This window comes from Rhinatrema bivittatum, chromosome 1 (genome assembly GCF_901001135.1).
Source record: "Rhinatrema bivittatum chromosome 1, aRhiBiv1.1, whole genome shotgun sequence".
NCBI lineage: Eukaryota > Metazoa > Chordata > Amphibia > Gymnophiona > Rhinatrematidae > Rhinatrema > Rhinatrema bivittatum.
Window position 1 is genome coordinate 37,890,229 of NC_042615.1, and position 20,985 is coordinate 37,911,213.

The following is a 20,985-nucleotide window of genomic DNA, read 5'->3' on the forward strand; positions in this document are numbered from 1 at the left end:
ACCCTCAGCCTCTCTCTCACCTCTGGGCCTCCTCTTCGCTGGTCGCGCAGGATGGGCTCTGCAGCGGCCCTGCTACCGGGCTTCTTCCTCTTCTCGGGCCGCTGCGATTTGAGATTCGCGGCGGCCCGTAAGTGCAAGCGATGCTCCTCTTCTGCACGCACTGATGCTTCACCTCCTTCCTGCCCACGCGGCTCCGGCAACGTTTACTTCCGGGGCCGCACAGGCAGGAAGGAGGAGGAGCATCAGCGCGTTCAACACGATCTTTTTGTTTGGGCTGTGGTGACATGAGCCTCACCACGGCCCTGCCTATCTGCCTGTCGCTGCGCCGCATGCGCCTCCCTGCGCCCTGGGGCATTGGGGGGGGGGGGGGGGGGGCTGGAGGGATACTAAAAAACTAATTTTATAGGGTTGGCGCAGCCGAAAAAAAAAGGCTCGGCACAGCCGATAAAAAAAAAATAAAAATAGATAGTCCCAAAACGCTACGCGTGTCAGCAAAAACGGCTCGGCGTGTCACCTCTGACACGCGTGTCATAGGTTAGCCATCACTGGATTAGACAGTTCAGTAAGAAGATATACAAAATCAGTAAGACTTCTTTAGTTTATTTTTAATGAGGGAAATAGTGATTAAAAATTTCTCAGAATGCCCCTTCCCATGTATAGGAAAATTGATTCTTCCCTGCTAATTTTCATTCCTGTAATACTACAGATCAGTCCAGACCAGCGGGTTATGCATCCCTACCAGCAGATGGCGTGAGAGAGCAAACTTTGAGTCTGTGCCCTATAATCGAGTGTGCCACTTGCAGCCCCTCAGTATTAATCTGCACCCAAGCTTAGATCAAGGAAATTTAACTTACAGAGTAAGCAAAATTGCTTACCTTGTAATAGGTGTTATCCCAGGACAGCAGAATGTAGTCCTCACATATGGGTGACGTCATTCACGGAGCCCTTAAGCGGGAAAAACTTCTGGCAAGTTTCTAGAAGCTTTTAACTGGCTGCCTGAGGCCACTGAGCATGCCCGGCATGCCATGATATTCCCTGCCACAGGGGTCTCACTCCAGTCTTGTATGTAGCAAGAAGCGTTAGCAAAATTAAAATAATAAAATCTGAGGCCCAACTCCGCGGGGTGGCGGGTGGGTTCCGTGAGGACTACATCCTGCTGTCCTGGGATAACACCTATTACAAGGTAAGCAATTTTGCTTTATCCCAGGACAAGCAGGATGCTAGTCCTCACATATGGGTGATTAGCAAGCTAGAGGCTGAGTCATTGTTCATGCAGGTAACCGGAATGCCTTGTTGAAGAAATGAGTCAGCCGAAGATCACAGCAGATTGGATGTAGAAGGAGTTGGGATTAAACTGGAAACAAGTTCTTTAAGACAGATTGTCCATAGGCTGAATCCTGTCGTCCTTCCTTGTCCAAACAGTAATGAGCTGCAAAGGTGTTAAGAGAACTCCAGGTTGCTGCTTTACAAATGTCAATGATTGGCACTGAACGAAAATGTGCTACTGAGGTTGACATTGCTCTTACTGAATGTGCCTTTACTCGCCCTTGGAGAGGAAGGCCTGCTTTTCCATAACAAAATTGTATGCAATCTGCTAACCAATTGGATAGAGTATGCTTTCCCACTGCTTTACCTGGCTTATTTGGGTCATAAGACACAAAAAGCTGATTGGATTTCCTGAGGGACGTAGTGCGATTTAAATAAAAAGACAATGCACGTTTACAGTCCAAAGTGTGTAGAGCTCTTTCGCCTTGGTGAGAATGAGGCCTTGGTCACATATGAACCTTATACATATGAACCTTATACAAAGTTTCTCCATGACAGAGAAACTGTCATGGAGAAACTTTGTATAAGGTTCATATGTGACCAGTGCTTGTAACTCACTAACCTGTCTAGCTGATGTGATGGCTATGAGGAAGATAGTCTTCCATGTGAGAAATTTTAGGTCACAGGAGTCTATGGGTTCGAAAGGAGAACGCATTAATGCTGTTAATACCAGATTCAGGTCCCATTGCGTAGCTGGGGGCCGAATTGGTGGTTTAAGGTGAGTTAGACCTCTCATGAATCTACTGACGAGAGGTTGTAAGGATATAGGTGCATCTCCTATTTTGTTATGAGAAGCGGAGATTGCACTCAAATGCACTCTGATTGATGATGTCTGAAGACCAGAGTTCGAAAGATGGTACAAATAATCTAGAAGAGTGGATGTGGGGCAAGTGAAAAGCAAATGTTGCTTACCTGATGTAACAGGTGTTCTCACAGGACAGCAGGATGTTAGTCCTCACAAATGGGTGACATCGAGGATGGAGCCCTGTACGGAAAACTTTTCTGTCAAAGTTTCAACAAGCTTTGACTGACACTGGCACACTGGGTGCACTGAGCATGCCCAGCCTGCAATTATCCCTGTGAGCCACAGGTGTCTCCCTCAGTCTCGTCTTATAGCTAAAAAGCGCAAGCGAAACTAAAATAAAAGTATACAGACCCAACTCCGCGGGGTGGCGGGCGGGTTTCGTGAGGACTAACATCCTGCTGTCCTGTGAGAACACCTGTTACATCAGGTAAGCAACATTTGCTTTCTCACAGGACAAGCAGGATGGTAGTCCTCACAAATGGGTGAGTACCGAGCTGAGGATGCCCGGGAATGCACCAGATACACCGCAGATGCGCAAAGGCGTAACGACTGAGGTGGAAATGGGAACGGAGGGCATCCGCAACACCATAATGGGTTCGTGGAAGGATGTTGGGTAGTGAATTGAAAAAAGTAAGAGTAGGCGGACTGGCCAAACATGGAGCATGCCGGCTAGTCAAATGTAAGCAATAATAGGCTGCGAAGGTATGGAGAGGACTCCAGGCTGCAACCTGATAAAAAAGTACAAGCAGCAGTAACCAAAGGGAAGCTGTTAAGGCTAAGACGGACACAACAGTATGTGGATACCCACAGTGTTGTAGTGAAATGTCTGCTTGTTGGTAGGAAAGGAAATATAGACCACTTAATCAGAAGGATTAGGTCTGTGTGGCCACTGGAAGTAGCAGCTTGACCCTTGCATGAAGGAAAGAGTCAAGTGGAATTCACATGGAATGCAGTGCAATGTAGATAGAATGTAAGCGCAGCATTACTGTCCAGGAATGTGGAAAACCCAGTCTCTCCCTAGGGCGAGAGAGAGAGGTTAGGAAAAATTAATAGAGTATTTCCTGAGGAAAGGAGATACAACATCTACCTGAAAAGGATAGAAAGTTGAATGCGTAGAACTACTCAGTGGCAGAGGAACGGAGTCAGGTGAGTATGGAAAGAGTGCATAACTCACGGACCCTGCTGGCAGGAATGACATTAAGAGGGAAAGAAGTTCCCTTGCCAAACTGTGGAAGAGAGGAATGGAAAGGCTCAAACGTAGAATGTATGAGACTTATAAGGAGAATATATATGTTCATTCCGTGATTAGAGAAATAGAGGCGGCTTGATCAGTGGATAATCCATGGTAAGCCGACTCAGAGAGGATTACCGAAAACGGGAACCCAACTCCCAAAACGATACACCTCCTAAGAGAAAGGTGTATCTATGTGGAGGATGTCTGGAGAACAGAATCCGAGGGAGTAAGAAAAAATGGTGGAAAAGTAAAAGGGGTAATACCTCTTTTTTTTTTTTTTTTTTTAGCGTCAGGAGGTAAAGCCTGCCATATTAAACGGCAAGATTTATGTTTAGAAGGTTTTGTGACGCTACCAGAACCTAAGAACATCAGTAAGTCTATGATTTGGGACTGGTGAGGGAATAAAAGGTTACTGATATGATGGATTGAGAAGTATGGGAAGCATACTGATCTCAGTCAGGGAGTGGGGAAAAGAATACTGAACCCCATCCCAGTTCAACATTAGAAGAATGCTGGCTACGAGAGGCAGCAGAAGAGATATATTGAAGAGGCCTTTGATGGAAGAAAAGGCATCTAAGGGAACGCATAGGAAACATGTGTAGGGAGCAGAACCTGTGCATCGTATGGAATGATGCAGACGCAGAGGAAAGTTTAGTTAAACTCAGCGTTAAAAGATTTGCCCTGTACACATGTAATTGAGACCATTCGAGAGGATAGAACCTACGTGGAGAAGGTCAGATAGAGCGTTCATTAAATCTCTTAGATATGTGGCCCAAGGACGCATGAAGTGAACAAGGGCCAAGGGTAGAGCTGCGCAGCTGTCTAGCAGAGCAGCTAAGAGGTTGTGCGTGCTTATGAGTTGGAAAGCACATTGTCCCTATGCTGTCTGTCTGTATGCACAAAGAATTGTTGCAAAAGCAGTATTGGAAGGCATAAGGGCATAACTCATGGGTGCAACGTCCAGGACGTTTATGAGAAACTATGCTGGAGTGCAATAGATGCATAATGGGTTGACAGCTTTCAGGAGAAACTTTATAACCCTAAGGAATTGCGAGCATGAGTCGAAGGAGACTAGGTCCTAGTTCGAACTGGGATAAGAATCAGGGACGAAAGCAATGAAACCACTTAGGTCCATTGAGTATAGAATGTCACTGAATATAACCCATAGCAGTTTTGAATTATGAGAAAAATGCATAGTGGGAAGAAACCCCATAGCCCAACCATGAAAAGTTGAAGGGCTGAGGTTATGGAAAATATGCACAGGGACATATACGAATGTATCAGAATGTCTGTGCGCATGCTGGACAAGAGGGTCTTAAGACTGTGGTGTCCAGAAGTGTTCCAGAAGGGATTTATGGCAGTGACAGTAATCCCAGTTAGTAAATGTATAGTGAGTCCTGAAAAAAGTGAGAGCTCCTTGCATGTACTGAAAGTGGTTAGCAGTAGTCTATGCAAGGAAAGTGAATGATGTTACACTCCGCAGAGAAAACAGCATTCACCAACAGTGATGCAAGAGACAGTTCACTTACCGAAGCTGGTGCCAGCGGCAGAGCTTGGGGTTGTAATGTTGACTCACCATAAAGCACATAGAAACATTAAAATAATGTACTTACTGCAATATGGAGTGATGGTAACCAAAGATACTATTGTACCTGTGACTTCTAAAGAAAGTTGGATTTTCTTAGGTCCAGGATGTGCGGAGATTAACTATTTTCTGTTAAAAGAAAGAATAGTGCAATTAAAACTCCCCAACCCCCCTCCCTTCTCCCCTCTGCACTTTGTAGCGCCTGGGGGAGTGTACCGGGACTTTGGTACAAGGTGGGGTGGCCGCTCTGATATCTGACCAGATGGGAGACCAGGAGGTGTCCCAATGGAGGATATCATGTAGGCTCCTGCAGGTGTGTGAGCGGTAAGTGGTACCCGCATTTCTGTATGCTGTACAAGGAGACACTGAGACCTGTGGCCAGGCCTCAAGGTGGACTTGTACATGGGGCAATGGTTGCTGAATCTCATGTTTAGCAGATCAGCCAATGCAGCTGGACCTTGGTTGGGAGGGAACCAAGAGTCAGAGCATTGGTCGGCACAGGGACTTGTTACTGACAAGAGAAGAAGCCCTGCTGCAACCCCAAGAAGATAGAGGGGTTCTCCTGATATTGTGGCTAACATAGCTAACATAGTGATATGTGACACTAATACAGTTCTAAAAGGCACATGACCCAGAACTTTTCGAACCACGGTCCGAATGGGAGAACACAACTCTATGGGAATGCCGCCGAAGCGGGTACGGCGGGTACTTACCATCCGACGTGGATCGCCGCAAGATGAGCCGGTGAAGATTGTTGACCCCGACGGTCTCCGGAGTCCTCGAGGGTAAGGCCGGGGACGTAAACGTCCATCTCGCTCTGAAACCCGGTATGGTGGCACAGGTACAGAGGAGACAGGCCAGGCGTGAGTGGCGTTTAGACTGCTAAGTGTAACAGATGGCCATAGTCCCACACCACTTGACGGTGGGGCACGCCAGGAACAGAGGAGCCCTAACGGAACTCATGTTCCCTTCCCTCGTCATAGCGGCTCGATGTGTCGTGACGCCAATGCAGAAGCTGTCGGACCTGGATCCGGAAGTTCTGGATCACCAAGGACTGCCAAAACTGTAGGAACAGTGCTGATGGCAGTGGTGATGTCGCTCTGCCCGAGCGTTGTCCAGCCTGGAGAAGGATGGCACCGATGTGCTGGATGGCGTCAGCGGCGGACGATCACGATGTCGGCGATGATGGGTGCCACGGTGCTCGGCCCGGTCTTTCCCCAGCGCCGAGATGGAAGCCCTCGTCGTCCTGGAAGGCGATCGATGACGAACTGTCAGCACGCCTGCTCTGCTCCTGACACAATGGAGTGTCTTAAGCTAATACGGGGCTTAAAAAAGAACCCAAAGCGTGGAGCAATGTGAGGAGGCGAGGGTATTATGTGGTGGTGCTATGTCGGTATTGACGATATTGAAGGCAACCTAAGGGGCTTCGAGGATATCATCAAAATGGGTATGAAAAATCGTCGATGACTGGCCAGGAGAATGATGACAGTGACGGGCACTGACAGCAGTGGCATAGGTATCTTTGAAACGATGTGGAATCGAATAATCGAAAAACATTGCCGTTATTGAAAAAGATACCGGCATCGACTGAGTCGAAGTCGAATCAATAGGGCGTCAAGGACACCGAAGGAAAACGGAGGTGTCGAGGGCATCGATGCATGGAGGCGGGCATTTATGCCGTTTGTGGCATGGCCACGGGCATCAACTATAGGGCCACAGACGTTGACGGTATCGATTTGGACAGACTCAGATTTCCAAGTGTACATGGCATCGGTGCCCCAGACACGTGTGTCGGTGGCATCGATATGGACACGTATGGAATCGATGGCATGGATCTCCCAGTCGATGAATTCCATCCCGGCATCAACGCCAGTCCTGGAATCGGCATGGGCATCGATGCCAGCCATAAGGCTGGCATTGGCATCAACGCCCATCCACGGAATCGAGCCGGCATGGATACCCACCGATGGGACCCACCTGGGCATCGAATTTCACCGATGGGAGCAGCCTGGCATCGACTGCCCTCGATGGATGCATTCTAACATAGATGCCCATGGATGAAACACCTGGGCATCGGTGTCCATCGATGCAAAAGGACCCGGCACCGATGCCATCGACGGACGGCCATCCGGCACCAATGCCATCGACGGACAAGCCATCCGGCACCGATGTCCATCGATGGGGACCATCCGGCACCGATGTCCACCGATGGGGACCATCCGGCATCGATGCCCACCGACGAATCGATGTGGCACCGATGCCCACCGATGGAAAAGGGCTGGACATCGGTGGGGAGGATGGGGCATCGATGGCATCCCCAAAAGGGGGGGTGGCATCGATGAAGTGACCCTGGGATCGTTAAAAAGTGTCTCGGGCAGCGGTGGCGGCGACCCGAGTATGCATGGCAGTGACTAACAGCGTGTGCGTCAATGGCATGCATCCGGGTAGGGACGGCACCGAGGAAGCCCAAGGAAAAAAAACAGTGCGTAGGAGGAAAAAGCCTGGTAGCACTGAAAAGCAAAAAACATGGATAAAGGCATCAGGGCACCGTGGGGGGAGGGGCGCTGATGACATATAAAAGCCCAGGGCGGTTTAGGAGGGTCCCGGTGTAGCGATAGGGTATCGACTGCGTGAGGGTACCAGGGAACGAAGGACTTGAAGCTACAGAGGTCCTAAAGTTAAGGAAAAAATCCCTACCCCACTAGCATAAGCAAGCAGAGTGTCACAGAGATACTCGCAAGCTGTTTAAAGCTAACTGAAAAATGGGGGAAGGGAAGGCTTCAGTCAGTTAACAGCCTTAAGATAGTGACAGGAACCGACCGAAAAATAAGAATTAGTACTCACCGAGCGTCGTAAAAACGTACGCGGAGGGAGACCTGTGCAGGGAAAAGTGTTTTTTGAAGTGAAAAGTTAAGTGTTTCCATGAGGTAATTAGTTAAAAAATCCTCACAGAGCTCCAACCGCTATGCTGACTGCAGAGCGGAAAAAAGAAGACTGAGGGAGACACCTGTGGCTCACAGGGATAATTGCAGGCTGGGCATGCTCAGTGCACCCAGTGTGCCAGTGTCAGTCAAAGCTTGTTGAAACTTTGACAGAAAAGTTTTCCGTACAGGGCTCCATCCTCGATGTCACCCATTTGTGAGGACTACCATCCTGCTTGTCCTGTGAGAAGGATCAATATTGTTTTGCTTGCACCAGAAAGTAAACCGTTTCCATTTGAAAGAATAATTTTTTCTTGTGGAAGGTTTGCGTGAAGCTATAAGCACTTGAGAAACATTAGCTGAGAGATTAAGTGATTGTAGGATTAAGCTTTCAACATCCATGCAGTCAGGGATAGGGATTGAAGGTTGGGATGGCGCAACCGACCCTGATCCTGAGTGATGAGATTGGGAGCTACTCTTAGGCGTATTGGTTCCTGGACTGAGAGGTCTAGCAGTGTGGGAAACCATACTTGTCGAGGCCAATATGGGGCTATGAGTATCATTGCCCCCTTGTCCTGTTGCAGCTTCACCAGTGTCTTGGTGATGAGCGGTATTGGAGGATATGCATATAGTAGGCCTGAGTTCCAAGGGCGAGCAAAAGCGTCCTTGGCTGGTTGGTTCCTCTGTGTGTGCAGAGAACAGAAGTTGTCCACCTTGTGGTTCAGATGCGACGCAAAGAGGTCTGTTGTTTGTTCTCCCCAACGTTGGAATATTTTGGTCGCAATGGAGGGATTCAGAGACCATTCGTGTGGTTGGAACTGGCGACTGAGTCGGTCTGCTAGTACATTTTGAATCCCTGCTAGATAAGTGGCCTGTAGGAACATGGAGTGGTTCAAGGCCCAGTCCCAAATTTGTGCAGCTTCCTGACAAAGGAGATACGAGCCCGTACCTCCCTGTTTGTTGATGTACCACATGGCTACAGTATTGTCCGTCTGGATTAGCACAGTCTTGTGCGAAAGACAGTCCTTGAACGCATGCAGCGCATAATGTATAGCTCGAAGTTCCAGAAAATTGATTTGATATGTGGCTTCGAGTTTTGTCCAAGTTCCCTGAGTTTGAAGAGAGTTTACATGAGCTCCCCATCCCAAGGTGGATGCATCTGTAGTTAATGTTATCTGAGGAATCGGTTTTTGGAAGGGTAGGCCCTTGCGTAAATTGTCCTTGATTGTCCACCATTGTAGCGATGAGCGTAACTGGTGGGTTACTTGGATTTGATAATGTAGAGGTTGAATGGCTTGGATCCATTGTGATCGAAGAGTCCATTGGGTTAGTCGCATGGCAAGTCTTGCCATAGGGGTGACATGAACCGTTGAAGCCATGTAGCCTAGTAAGATTAGAAACTGATGAGCTGTCGCTTATGGTTGTATGGACATGGAGTACGCCAACTGGGACAGTGTTTCTGCACGGTCTTCTGGAAGAAAAGCTTGTGCAAGGTTTGTGTTTAATTCTGCTCCTATGTATTGGAGCAGATGAGACGGGCGGAGGTGGGATTTTTGATAATTGATGAGAAATCCCAGTTTGTGAAGTAACTGTATTGTGTAATGTAGAGAAGTTAGTGCTCCTTGTTGTGACTGACTTTTTATTAGCCAATCGTCGAGATAAGGAAACACATGAACACCTTGTTTGTGCAAATGTCCTGCTATTACTGCTAGGCATTTGGTGAATACTCTGGGAGCTGAGGCTAGGCCGAATGGTAAGACTCTGTATTGGAAATGCTGGTGTCCCACCTTGAATCTGAGGTACTTGCGATGAGGTGGGAATATTGGTATGTGAGTATATGCATCTTGGAGATCCAGAGAACAAAGCCAATCCCCTCTTTGTATGAGTGGAAGCATGGTGCCTAAGGACACCATTCTGAATTTTTCTTTCCTTAGAAATTTGTTGAGATTTCTGAGATCTAGAATGGGACGAAGGCCTCCGGTTTTCTTTGGAATGAGGAAATACCAGGAATAGAATCCTCTTCCCTTCTGAGTGTGTGGTACGTGTTCCACAGCTTTTGCTTTCAGAAGAGCAGATAATTCTGTTTGTAATTGAGGAATGTGTTCGAGATAGGAGTTTTGTGGTGGAAACTCCTGAGGGAGAGATGTGAAGTCTAGGCGGTAACCTTGATGTACTATGGATAAGACCCACTGATCTGTTGTAATGTTTCCCCATTCTGTGTAAAATTGGGAAATTCTCCCCCCAACTGGTAATTCTGGATAAGGGTTGGGTGGTTGGCTCTGCCCTCTGGGATGGCTTTCAAAAACCAGAGGTGGAAGCTGTTTGAGGCAGAGGCTGTGGCCTTGCAGCTCGTTGCTGTCGTTGCTGAGGACGTTGAGTCCTTGTAGGCCGTGATCTAGAGGCTTGAGGATAATATCTTTTGGGCCTGTAGAAAGGACGCTTTGTGTCCCTACGTGGCGGCCTGCGGGTTGGATGAGAAGCAGTGTCATGTGACAAAGTGGAGAGCTGCTTTAAGGTTTCAGAGTGTTCACGAAGTTGTGCCACAGCGTCTTGCACTTTTGTGCCGAACAAATTATCACCTTGGCACGGCAAGTCCACTAATTTGTCCTGTACTTCAGGACGTAAATCCGAAGCCTTCAGCCAGGCCCATCTTCGTGCACTGATGCCAGATGCCGCAGTTCTGGAAGAGGTTTCGAAAGCATCATACGCTGCTCGTACCTCGTGCTTCCCAGCATCTAGACCTTTTTGAACAATTTGTTGTGCCGCCTCTTGCTGTTGTTGAGGCAGGGATGGGAGAAATTCTTCTATCTGTTTCCAGAGATTTCTCTGGTGCTGCGTCATATACAGCTGGTATGCAGCAATCTTTGAATTCAGCATATCTCCTTGATAAATCTTTCTTCCCATAAGGTCTAGGAATCTGTTATCCTTCCCAGGAGAGATAGAGGCATGCGTTCTGGATCTGCGTGATTTCTTTTGAGCAGATTCTACTACTAATGAGTTGTGCGGAAGTTGAGGTTTTTCAAAACCTGGGGCTGCTTGCACTAAATACGTGGAGTCCACTCTCCTGTTTACTCCAGGGGTTGTACAAGGGTGTTCCCAAATTCTTTGTTGAAGTTGCAACAGCACTTCATGCACTGGGATAGCCAAATTATGTTTTGGGGGATCTACAAATTGTAGTATCTCCAGTGTCTGTTGTCGTTCATCTTTTTCAGCTTGGAGTTGAAATGGGATGGATTCTGACATCTCCTGGATGAAAGAGGAAAACGATAAGTCCTGTGGAGGGGACTGTTTCTTAGCCTGAGGCGGAGTATTTTCAGATAAAAAATCTTCTGAAGAATGCTCAGACTGCGTATCCGACCATGTGTCTGATGTGGGCTGGTATTGATGAGTTTCTAGCCCTCTAGATGGTGACACTCCAGATGGGCCTTGTAAAGGATCTTGATTGTCAGGTGAGCCATCACTGACTTCACCTTCCCTTTCTTCTTCAGGCTGTGTAGGCAAGGATGCTAAAAGGTCATGATACCTTTTTGTAAGTATGGCATGCAATCTTCTTTCAGAAGAAACTTCTGGAGCATGCATGGAAATGTGCTTAGATTTTCCTGATGCCTTCTTTGATGATGAAATTTTCTCTGGTCAGGAGCTCTAGTTGGAGCTAGGGTGTAATGAGGTGTTAACTGTGAAGTAGTTGGCACTGATGAAGTCAGGAATGAAAACATTGAAATGGGAATCATTGAGGAGATGGGCCTGGAAGCCATTGTGGATATCGAGGTTTGTGAAATAATTGATTCCATCGATGGCTCCGGCATTTGGATCGACGATGAGGCTGCTGATATCGGTTGAGTAGCCGGCATCGTTGAAGAACAGCTCGGCAAATCTACGGGCATAGACAGGGTTGTTAATGCAGACGCTGTAGCCGGCATCGGCATCGAGATCGATGGTGGCACCGGCATCGAGATCGAGGACGGCATCGACTCGATAGTCGGCATCGATTGGCCCATCGGCATCGGCCCGGTGGCCGGCATCGACTGAGAAGTCGGCATCGACCCGGCGGTCGGCATCGACCCTAGGGTCGGCATTGGCGATGACGCCGGTATCTTCTCCTTCAGGGCATCAGTGACTATTTGCTTAATCAAAGCGGTTAAGTCTGTCACAGAAGTCGATGGCATCAATTCCCCTGCGGATGTTACGGAGGTCGATGATAGCTTCCGTTGTTTAGGTACCGGTTCCTCCGGCGGTGGCAATGGAGGAATTGAATGGTGCCTTCGGTGTTTATGTTTTGGGCGAACATCAGATACTGATTTTGACGATGCCGCGGATGGTGTTGGCGAAGAGGCATCCCCCGAACCCTCCGGGATCCTTTTCTTTATCAATATCTTTTTTGTTATGCCCACCGGTGAGGATTTAGTGGAAGTTGTCGGCGATGGCGATGTTTGAATTTGAAAAATCTGAGCCATCTTTTCATGGCGAAGTTTCCTACCTTTCACCGTCATTTCTTGGCATTGGGCACAAGATGCGATGTCATGGTCACCACCAAGACAGCGAATGCACTCGACGTGCGGGTCCGTAATAGACATAGTCCGGTTGCAGGCCGGACATTTTTTGAATCCCGAAGTTTTCTCAGTCGACATCCGTCGATGAATTCGGACTTTCTTTAGCGGAAAAAGTATATGGTGTTTGTCACCAGCCGGTGACAAACCGAGCGAGACCCATAACGGGCAAAAAAGCGATATATAAACTTTTATAGTTGTGAGGTAACTCACGGGGCTCCTATGAACCGCGATGCAGCTAGCAGCGCGGAAAAAAGAAGACTGGAGTGAGACCCCTGTGGCAGGGAATATCATGGCATGCCGGGCATGCTCAGTGGCCTCAGGCAGCCAGTTAAAAGCTTCTAGAAACTTGCCAGAAGTTTTTCCCGCTTAAGGGCTCCGTGAATGACGTCACCCATATGTGAGGACTAGCATCCTGCTTGTCCTGGGATAAAATAAGATCCCAGCATGGATACCTCTAAAAACAGGACTAGACCGCTAAGGTCCTCAAAAAATGTTCAACAGTTATGCAAAATATTGCCTTAACGAACTTGGTTACTTAAATGTCAACATTTCTGAATGCAAGCCAGACACCAGAAATTCAGTCTTTCGGTATGAATACCAGGGTGGGCCTCTGGACTGATCTGTGGTATTACAGGAATGAAAATTAGCAGGTAAGAACCAATTTTCCTTTCCTGAACATACCCAGATCAGTCCAGACCAGCAGGATGTACCAAAGCACACCTATACTGGGCGGGAACCCAAAAGACCCGCTTCTCAGCACACTTTTGCCAAAAGTAGGAGCCTGAACATCCAAACGGTAATACTTGGTGAAAATATGAAGAGAGAACCACACTGCGGTCCCTACAAATCTCTTGGGGAGAAAACAATTGGTACTCTGCCCACGAAGTTGCCTGAGCTCTCGTAGAATGCGCCTTCAGGCCCTAGGGTACTGGACGACCCTTGATAACGTAAGCCGCGGAAATAGCTTCTTTCAATCAACAGGCTAAGGTAGCCTTAGACACTTTTCACCCTTTCTTGGTTCTACCAAAGGCCACAAAGAGATGATCCGATCGCCAGAAGGAGTTAGTGACCTTGAGGTAATGTAAGAGAGCTTGCCTCACATCCGAAAGATGGAGATCCCTCCCCATCGTTGGATCCCGAGACCACGCCGGAAATCCTGGCAATTCCACCATCTGATTCACATGAAAGTCAGAAACCACTTTCGGCAAGAAGGCAGGACCACATGCAAGGACACTCTATCATCATCAATTTGTAAAAATGTATCATAGAAACATAGAAATGACGGCAGAAGAAGACCAAATGGCCCATCAAGTCTGCCCAGCAAGCTACGCACTTTATCCATTTTTTTCCCCCTTTTTCTCTCTCCCACCTGTTACTATTGGCTTCCAGTACCCTCCAGCCCTAATTCCCCTCCACCCAATTTAGAGAGCATCTTTGAATCTGCATCCAAGTGACATCCAGCTCAATTGGGGGTAGCAACCGCTGCAACAAGCAGGCCACCCCCTTGCCCCATAATCTTACCCACCCCTGTTTTTATTTTTTTGTTTTTTTTGGAAATAGCAGCCCTCCATCCTTCCGCTCCGTGATCATGACATGAGAGAGCTTGGAGTTCCAAAATTCTTCTCGCCGAGCAAATAGCCACCACCAGAAAAACTGCCTTTAGCATCAGAAATTTCAGAGAAGCTCGATTCAAGGGTTCATAGGGGTCCTCACAAAAAGCTCATAAGACCAAATTGAGACTCCATTCCAGACACAGTTTCCATAGAAGGGGCTTCAAATGCTTCACCCATTTCAAAAAACGGAGGACGTCAGAGTGAGAGGCCAAATTCTCCCCCTGTACTTTACCCCTGAGATAGCCTAGGGCCAACACTTGAACCCGAATAGAGTTAAACACAACACCCTTGGCTAACCCCTGCTGCAAAAAACCCAAGATCTGAGGCACGGACATGACAAGGGGATCCCAGCCTTGTTGATCACACCAGGATTCAAACACCTTCTAGACCCTGACATAGGCCATCGAAGTGGCAAGCCTTCTGGATTGGAGAAGGGTAGAAATCACCTGCTCCGAATAGCCTCTCATGCACAAGCGTCACCTCTCAAAAGCCAAGCCGCAAGACAAAAGTGATCCTCCCGATCCGAAAAGATGGGACCTTGGTGCAGGAGGCCTGGCAAATGAGCCAGTGGAAGGGGTCCATCCACCGACAGAAACATCAGATCCGTGAACCACGGACGACGTGGCCACTCTGGTGCCACCAGAACCACCGTCCCAGGATCTGCCTCTATGCGCCTGAAAACGCGACTTATGAGCAGCCACGGTGGAAACACGTAGAGCAGATATCCTGGCCACGAGAGTACTAGAACATCCAGCTCTACCGAGCCTCTTTTGCTTCTGCAACTGAAGAATCTTGTGGTCTTTGTGTTGGCTGCTGTTGTCATGAGATCCAACGGAGGTGTCCCCTACCGGGCACAAATGCGGTTCCACGCGCCCTGGGACAATGTCCATTCCCCTGGATCCAGTTGCTGACGACTTAAGAAGTCGGCCTGAACGTTGTCTACTCCTGCCATGTGGGAGGCTGTAATCCCCTGGAGGTAGCTCTCCGCCCACATAAATAGCAACTGAGCTTCCCGAGCCACGGCCTGGCTCTTGGTGCCTCCCTGGTGAATGACATAAGCAACCATCATCATACTGTCCGAGAAGATCCTTACCATCCGCCCCTGGACCCAACCCGGAACTTTGAGGGCATACCCTTCTGCAGATTGGCCTTTGTTAGCCACCACTCCAAGCTGGTTCTGGCTTCCTCCAGAAGGAGCAATGGTATGTGAAACAGTTCCGACACTGGGTTCCAGCGGGACAACAGGGTCCTGTGGAGGAGACGCATACGAGCGAAGGCCCAAGGCACCAGCTCCAGGGTCAAAGCCATGGACCCCAGGACTTGCAAGTAGTCCCAGACCCTTGGAACTGGAAGGCGAAGCAGTCGACAAACTTGGTCCTGCAACTTGGATATCCGGTCCTGGATCAGGGCAACCGTGCCAATCAGAGTATTGAAGTGCGCGCCCAGATATTCCAACGACAGGGACGGGGTCGGGTGACTCTTTGCCACGTTGATCACCCAACCTAAGGGGTAGATTTTCAGAGCCCTGCTCGCCTAAATCCGCCCAAAACCGGGCGGATTTAGGCGAGCAGGGCCCTGCGCGCCGGGAAGCCTATTTTACATAGGCCTCCCGGCGCGCGCAGAGCCCCGGGACTCGCGTAAGTCCCGGGGTTCTCGGAGGGGGGCGTGTCGGGGGCGTGTCGGGGGGCGGGCCCGGTCGCCGCGGCGTTCCGGGGGCGTGTCGGCAGCGTTTTGGGGGCGGGTACGGGGCGTGGCTACGGCCCGGGGGCGTGGCCGCGCCCTCCGTACCCGCCCCCAGGTCGCGGCCCGGCGCGCAGCAGGCCCGCTGGCGCGCGGGGATTTACGTCTCCCTCCGGGAGGCGTAAATCCCCCGACAAAGGTAAGGGGGGGGTGTAGACAGGGCCGGGCGGGTGGGTTAGGTAGGGGAAGGGAGGGGAAGGTGAGGGGAGGGCAAAGGAAAGTTCCCTCCAAGGCCGCTCCGATTTCGGAGCGGCCTTGGAGGGAACGGGGGGAGGCAGCGCGGCTCGGCGCGCGCAGGCTATACAAAATCGATAGCCTTGCGCGCGCCGATCCAGGATTTTAGTAGATACGCGCGACTACGCGCGTATCTACTAAAATCCAGCGTACTTTTGTTTGCGCCTGGAGCGCAAACAAAAGTAGGCTGTTCGCGCTCGTCTGAAAATCTACCCCTAAGGTTTCCAGGACCTGCATCACCCGGTGTATTGAATGTGAACACACCTTCTCTGACTTGGCACGGATAAGCCAGTAGTCCAGGTATGGATGCACCAGAATTCCATCCTTCTGCAAGAACGCTGCTACCACAATCATGACCTTCGTGAAGGTGCAAGGAGCTGTGGCCAATCCGAACGGGAAAGTCCGGAACTGGTAATGATGTCCGAGCACCTTGAACCTGAGGAACCTTTGATAATCCTCCCAAATGGGAATGTGTAAGTATGCCTCCGTAAGATCCAAGGATACCAGGATCTCACCTTTGTGGACCGCGGCAATCACTGGGGCGGATTTTAAGAGCCCTGCTCGCCTAAATCCGCCCAAATCCGGGCGGATTTAGGCGAGCAGGGCCCTGCGCGCCGGTAAGCCTATTTTACATAGGCCTACCGGCTTGCGCAGAGCCCTGGGACTCGCGTAAGTCCCGGGGTTTTCGGAGGGGGCGTGTCGGGGGGCGTGCCCGAACCGCGAGGCGTTTTCGGGGCGTGTTGGGAGCGTTCCGGGGGCGGGCCCGGGGGCATGGCTACAGCCCGGGGCGGCCCGGGGGCGTGGCCGCGCCCTCCGGACCTGCCCCCAGATCGCGTCCCGGCTCGCTAGCGGCCCGCTGGCGCGCGGGGATTTACTTCTCCCTCCGGGAGACGTAAATCCCCCAACAAAGGTAAGGGGGGGGGTTTAGACAGGGCCGGGCGGGTGGGTTAGGTAGGGGAAGGTGAGGGGAAGGTGAGGGGAGGGCAAAAGAAAGTTCCCTCCGAGGCCGCTCCGATTTCGGAGCGGCCTCGGAGGGAACGGGGGTAGGCTGCGCGGCTTGGCGCGCGCCGGCTATACGAAATCGATAGCCTTGCGCGCGCCGATCCCGGATTTCAGCGGCTACGCGCGTATCTACTGAAATCCAGCGTACTTTTGTTGGCGCCTGGAGCGCCAACAAAAGTACGCCTATTTGCGGTTTTTGAAAATCTACCCCACTGTGCGCAGAGCTTCCATCCGAACCTGGGAACGTATAAACTTCAGTTCATCTTCTGCAGGTCTAGAATGGGATGGAAGGTGCCCTTTTTCTTTGGGACCACAAAGTAAATGGAATACCGTCCGCGACCTTGCTCGCCTGGGGGCACACCGGGATAATGGCTTCCAGCTAGAGCAGTCTTTGAAGCGTCCCCTGTACTGCCTCCCGTTTGCTTTGGGAAATGCAATGAGACTCCAGAAAGGACTCCTTGAGAGGCTGAGAAAATTCTAAGGCAAAGCCATGACGAATAACCTCCACAACCCACTGGTCGGAGGTGATCCTGGCTCACTCCTCGTAAAACCGGGACAACCTGCCCTGACCACCACAACTGAGGACTGGGCGAGCCTGATTTCATTGAGTCAACTTGCCAGTTGCGGCTCTGCGACTGGAACAGTCTCTGGATGACCCGCTGGCCCAACGAAAGGAGCGTTGGTGGTTTGATGACTGCTTAGCACCCGAGGAGGGAGCCCCCTTCCTGTGACAAAATCTGCATGCCTCCCTGAAAGCGGGGACAAGTCGCAAAAGATTTTTTTGAGCTCTTCCTATGTTCTTGTAACCTGTTCCCCTTGGTCTCCCCAAGGGACTTCATAAGCTGATCAAGATCCTCCCCGAAGAGCAGCTTTCCCTTAAAGGGAAGTTTACACAACTGAGTCTTGGATGAAATGTCCACCATCAATTACAGAGCGAGGAGACGCAGCGCCGATACCATACCCCGTGCGGCCTTGCGTATTAGGTCGTACAAAGTATCCGCCATGTAGGCTATTCCTGCCTCTAGACAAGCTGTTTGAACCAGAGACAAGTGGCCAGAGGATGACGGGTCTTGAGGCTTCTGGACCAAACATAAACAGGCACGTTGCATCATACTCGCACAGATGGCTGCTCGAAGTCCCAAGGAAGAGACCTCAAACAAATGTTTAATTTGCATTTCAAGCTTGCGATCCTGAATGTCTTTGAGAGTGGCTGCTCCCGTAACTGAAATTGTGGTTTTCTTGGTGATCGTGAAAACTGCCGCATCCACCTTGAGCGTCTTGAGGCGATCAAGATGCTCCTCCAACAGCAGATACAGCTTAATCATTGCCCTTCCCACCTTGAGACCCGAGTCCGGGGAAATCCCACTCCCAGCTAATGAGCTTTTGAATCTTCTTTGGGATAGGGAAGGCACTGGCAGGCCCCCGAAGACCATCCAGGACTGGGTTCACTCCCTCTTTGTCAGACTCCTCCTGAGACACTTTGACCTCCAGTTCTTCCAGAACCTGGGGGAAAGGGGACACAGCTCCTCTGTTTTGAAAAGATGAATAATTGGAGGGTCATCACCCTCAGAGGCAGGCTCCAAAAATTTTTGATCATCCTTAGGTTGATCCAGATCTGGGAAATGATCCACATCCAGGTCCCCTTCTGGATCTGCCCCTGGAGAGGAAGAGCCATCGCCCTGCGGGTCATCAGAATCTACAGGATCCTTCTGATTCACCTCTACACAGACAAACGGGGGCCTCTTTGGCTGAGATGATCCCTGAGAGGAATCTTCCTGAGTCCCTCGGGATCTTTTCGAGGGATTGGCAGGCTTATCCTTGGGTTGCCTGTTAAACTTCTCCCCTGGCTAACAGGGGCCTCGGAAGTAGCAGGCTAGCACCGCCAGGGATATCCAATCCCCCGTTCGCCCAGCTCAATCCAAGGGATGGTCTCAGAAACAAGACCTAGCGACCCTGATGAGCAGAAAATCTCTGAACGCCAAATCATTCTGGACCGCAGGTATGCACCTCTACCATCTGCTGGCGGTAGAGAAATACTGAGGGGCTGCAGGTGGAATTCTCGATTATAGGGCACAGACTCAAAGTTTGCTCTCTGCTGCCATCTGCTGGTAGGTAGGGATGCATAACCCGCTGGTCTGGACTGATCCAGGTATGTTCAGGAACTAAATTCTCTATTATTAATCTAAATTGTCCTGTTGTACTGGTCCTTACCTCTCCATATAGTTACTATCAAACATTTACAGGAGACTGATGGTTTAGTGGATTATCACAAAATTAAAATTAAACACTATTAAAATTTGATTTGTTGGGAGTCTCAGTAGATATTATAAAGATTAAACAGGCATGGAGATTACCCTATTCATTTCAGATATAATATGTCCAGAGCAAGGTAGAAGGGTACACTGGCATAGAAACATGAGAAAATTAATATGGACACTTCTTAATCTGCACTTGTTCTGTAGATACATGGAGGACTTCTACAAATATCAATTCACCTTTCATGAATACTAAATTAACTAGAAAACATTTTAATTTCCAAAAGAAACCCCCCCCCACATATGAAATAGGAAAAATAGACAGCTGGCCTCAGCTATTTCAGAGATTATGAAAATTCAGCAATATATAGAGGTTCTAGTAAGAAGGTGTAAAAGAGCCAGGAAAGAAGCCAGTGGATATTTGTCATAATCTACCCAGTACTACTTTTTAATATGAAAAGGGACTATATAGAAAATCCATTTGTCTTTACCTTTCGTGGCCAACAAAATAACATAATCAGCCCTAAGGGTAATCCTGCAGTCAGAATGTAAATAATCCAAAGCCATGGGCGCTCTTCTGCTGCAGTCAACAATTGACTAAACATGCCGGGCTAAGGAAAAAAAAAAACACCCTCTCAATAAATCAAATTTTTCATTAGCATTTCTCATATTATAACACTTACAGAATAGTAAGGGGGGAAATTTTTAAACATTGCGAAGAGCTTGCAGGTCTTGAACTGCAAGTTTACTTTCAAAGGGAAACTCTCTGTGGAAAATTTGAGGCTGGTAGAGACTAGGTTACTTATATACCTGTGTACTTTCCACCTGCTTTGAAGTGCAAATTAAACACAGTAAAGTACGTTGTAGTATTTCAAAATGAAACCCCCTTGGTGTACTTTGCCATCCTTGCTCCATTTCCCTGAGAGGAAAAGTATACATAATGTGAAATTACATGCATTGTTTCACCCACACTTGAGAAGGATGAGCATTTTTCAAAAGGCATTTTTACTTGAATAAACAGTTTACCTGCGTAAAAGTCTTTGAAAATTGTCCTCTAGATGCGTTCTCCGACAAGCATTTTTTGAGAAGAAACAATTGTTTTCACTGTTAATATTCGGGCCGATACAGTACAGTGCACTCCACTGTTAGCCCGGGTTTGGATGCGCGTTTTCGACGTGCTAGCTATTACCCCTTATACAGTAAGTAAGGGTAATGGTGCGTCGAAAACGCGCATCTAACCTCCCCGAAACTAATAGCGCCTGCAACATGCAAATGCATGTTGATGGCCCTATTAATTATTCCCGCGCGAATCAGAAAGTAAAATGTGCAGCCAAGGCGTACATTTTACTTTCAGAAATTAACGCTTGCCAAAGGCAGGAGTTAATTTCAGCTGGCACCAGGAAAGTGTCCAGAAAAGCAGAAAAAACTGCTTTTCTGTACACCCTCTGAATTAATATAGCGATATTAAGTCAGAGGACCCAAAAAAAAAAAAAAATTAAAAATTTAAAAAAAAAAAAAAAGTTAAATCTGCCCATGGCCCGCGGGTTGGAAGATGGATGCTCAATTTAGCCAGCGTCCGTTTTCCGAACCCGTTGCTGTCAGCGGGCTTGAGAACAGACGCCATAAAAATTGAGCGTTGGCTGTCAAACCCGCTGACAGCCGCCGCTCCTGTCAAAAAGGAGGTGCTAGGGACGCGCTAGTGTCCCTAGCGCCTCTTTTT

At 49.1% G+C, this 20,985-nt stretch overlaps 1 protein-coding gene across 1 annotated transcript in view; it reads right to left on the reverse strand.

The window, feature by feature from the left end:
• CLGN (calmegin) overlaps positions 1 to 20,985 on the reverse strand; it is a 629,426-nt gene that overhangs the window by 70,182 nt on the left and 538,259 nt on the right. The window contains 1 exon segment of the mRNA XM_029603388.1: positions 19,757 to 19,876. Coding sequence (XP_029459248.1) covers positions 19,757 to 19,876 — 120 coding nt within the window.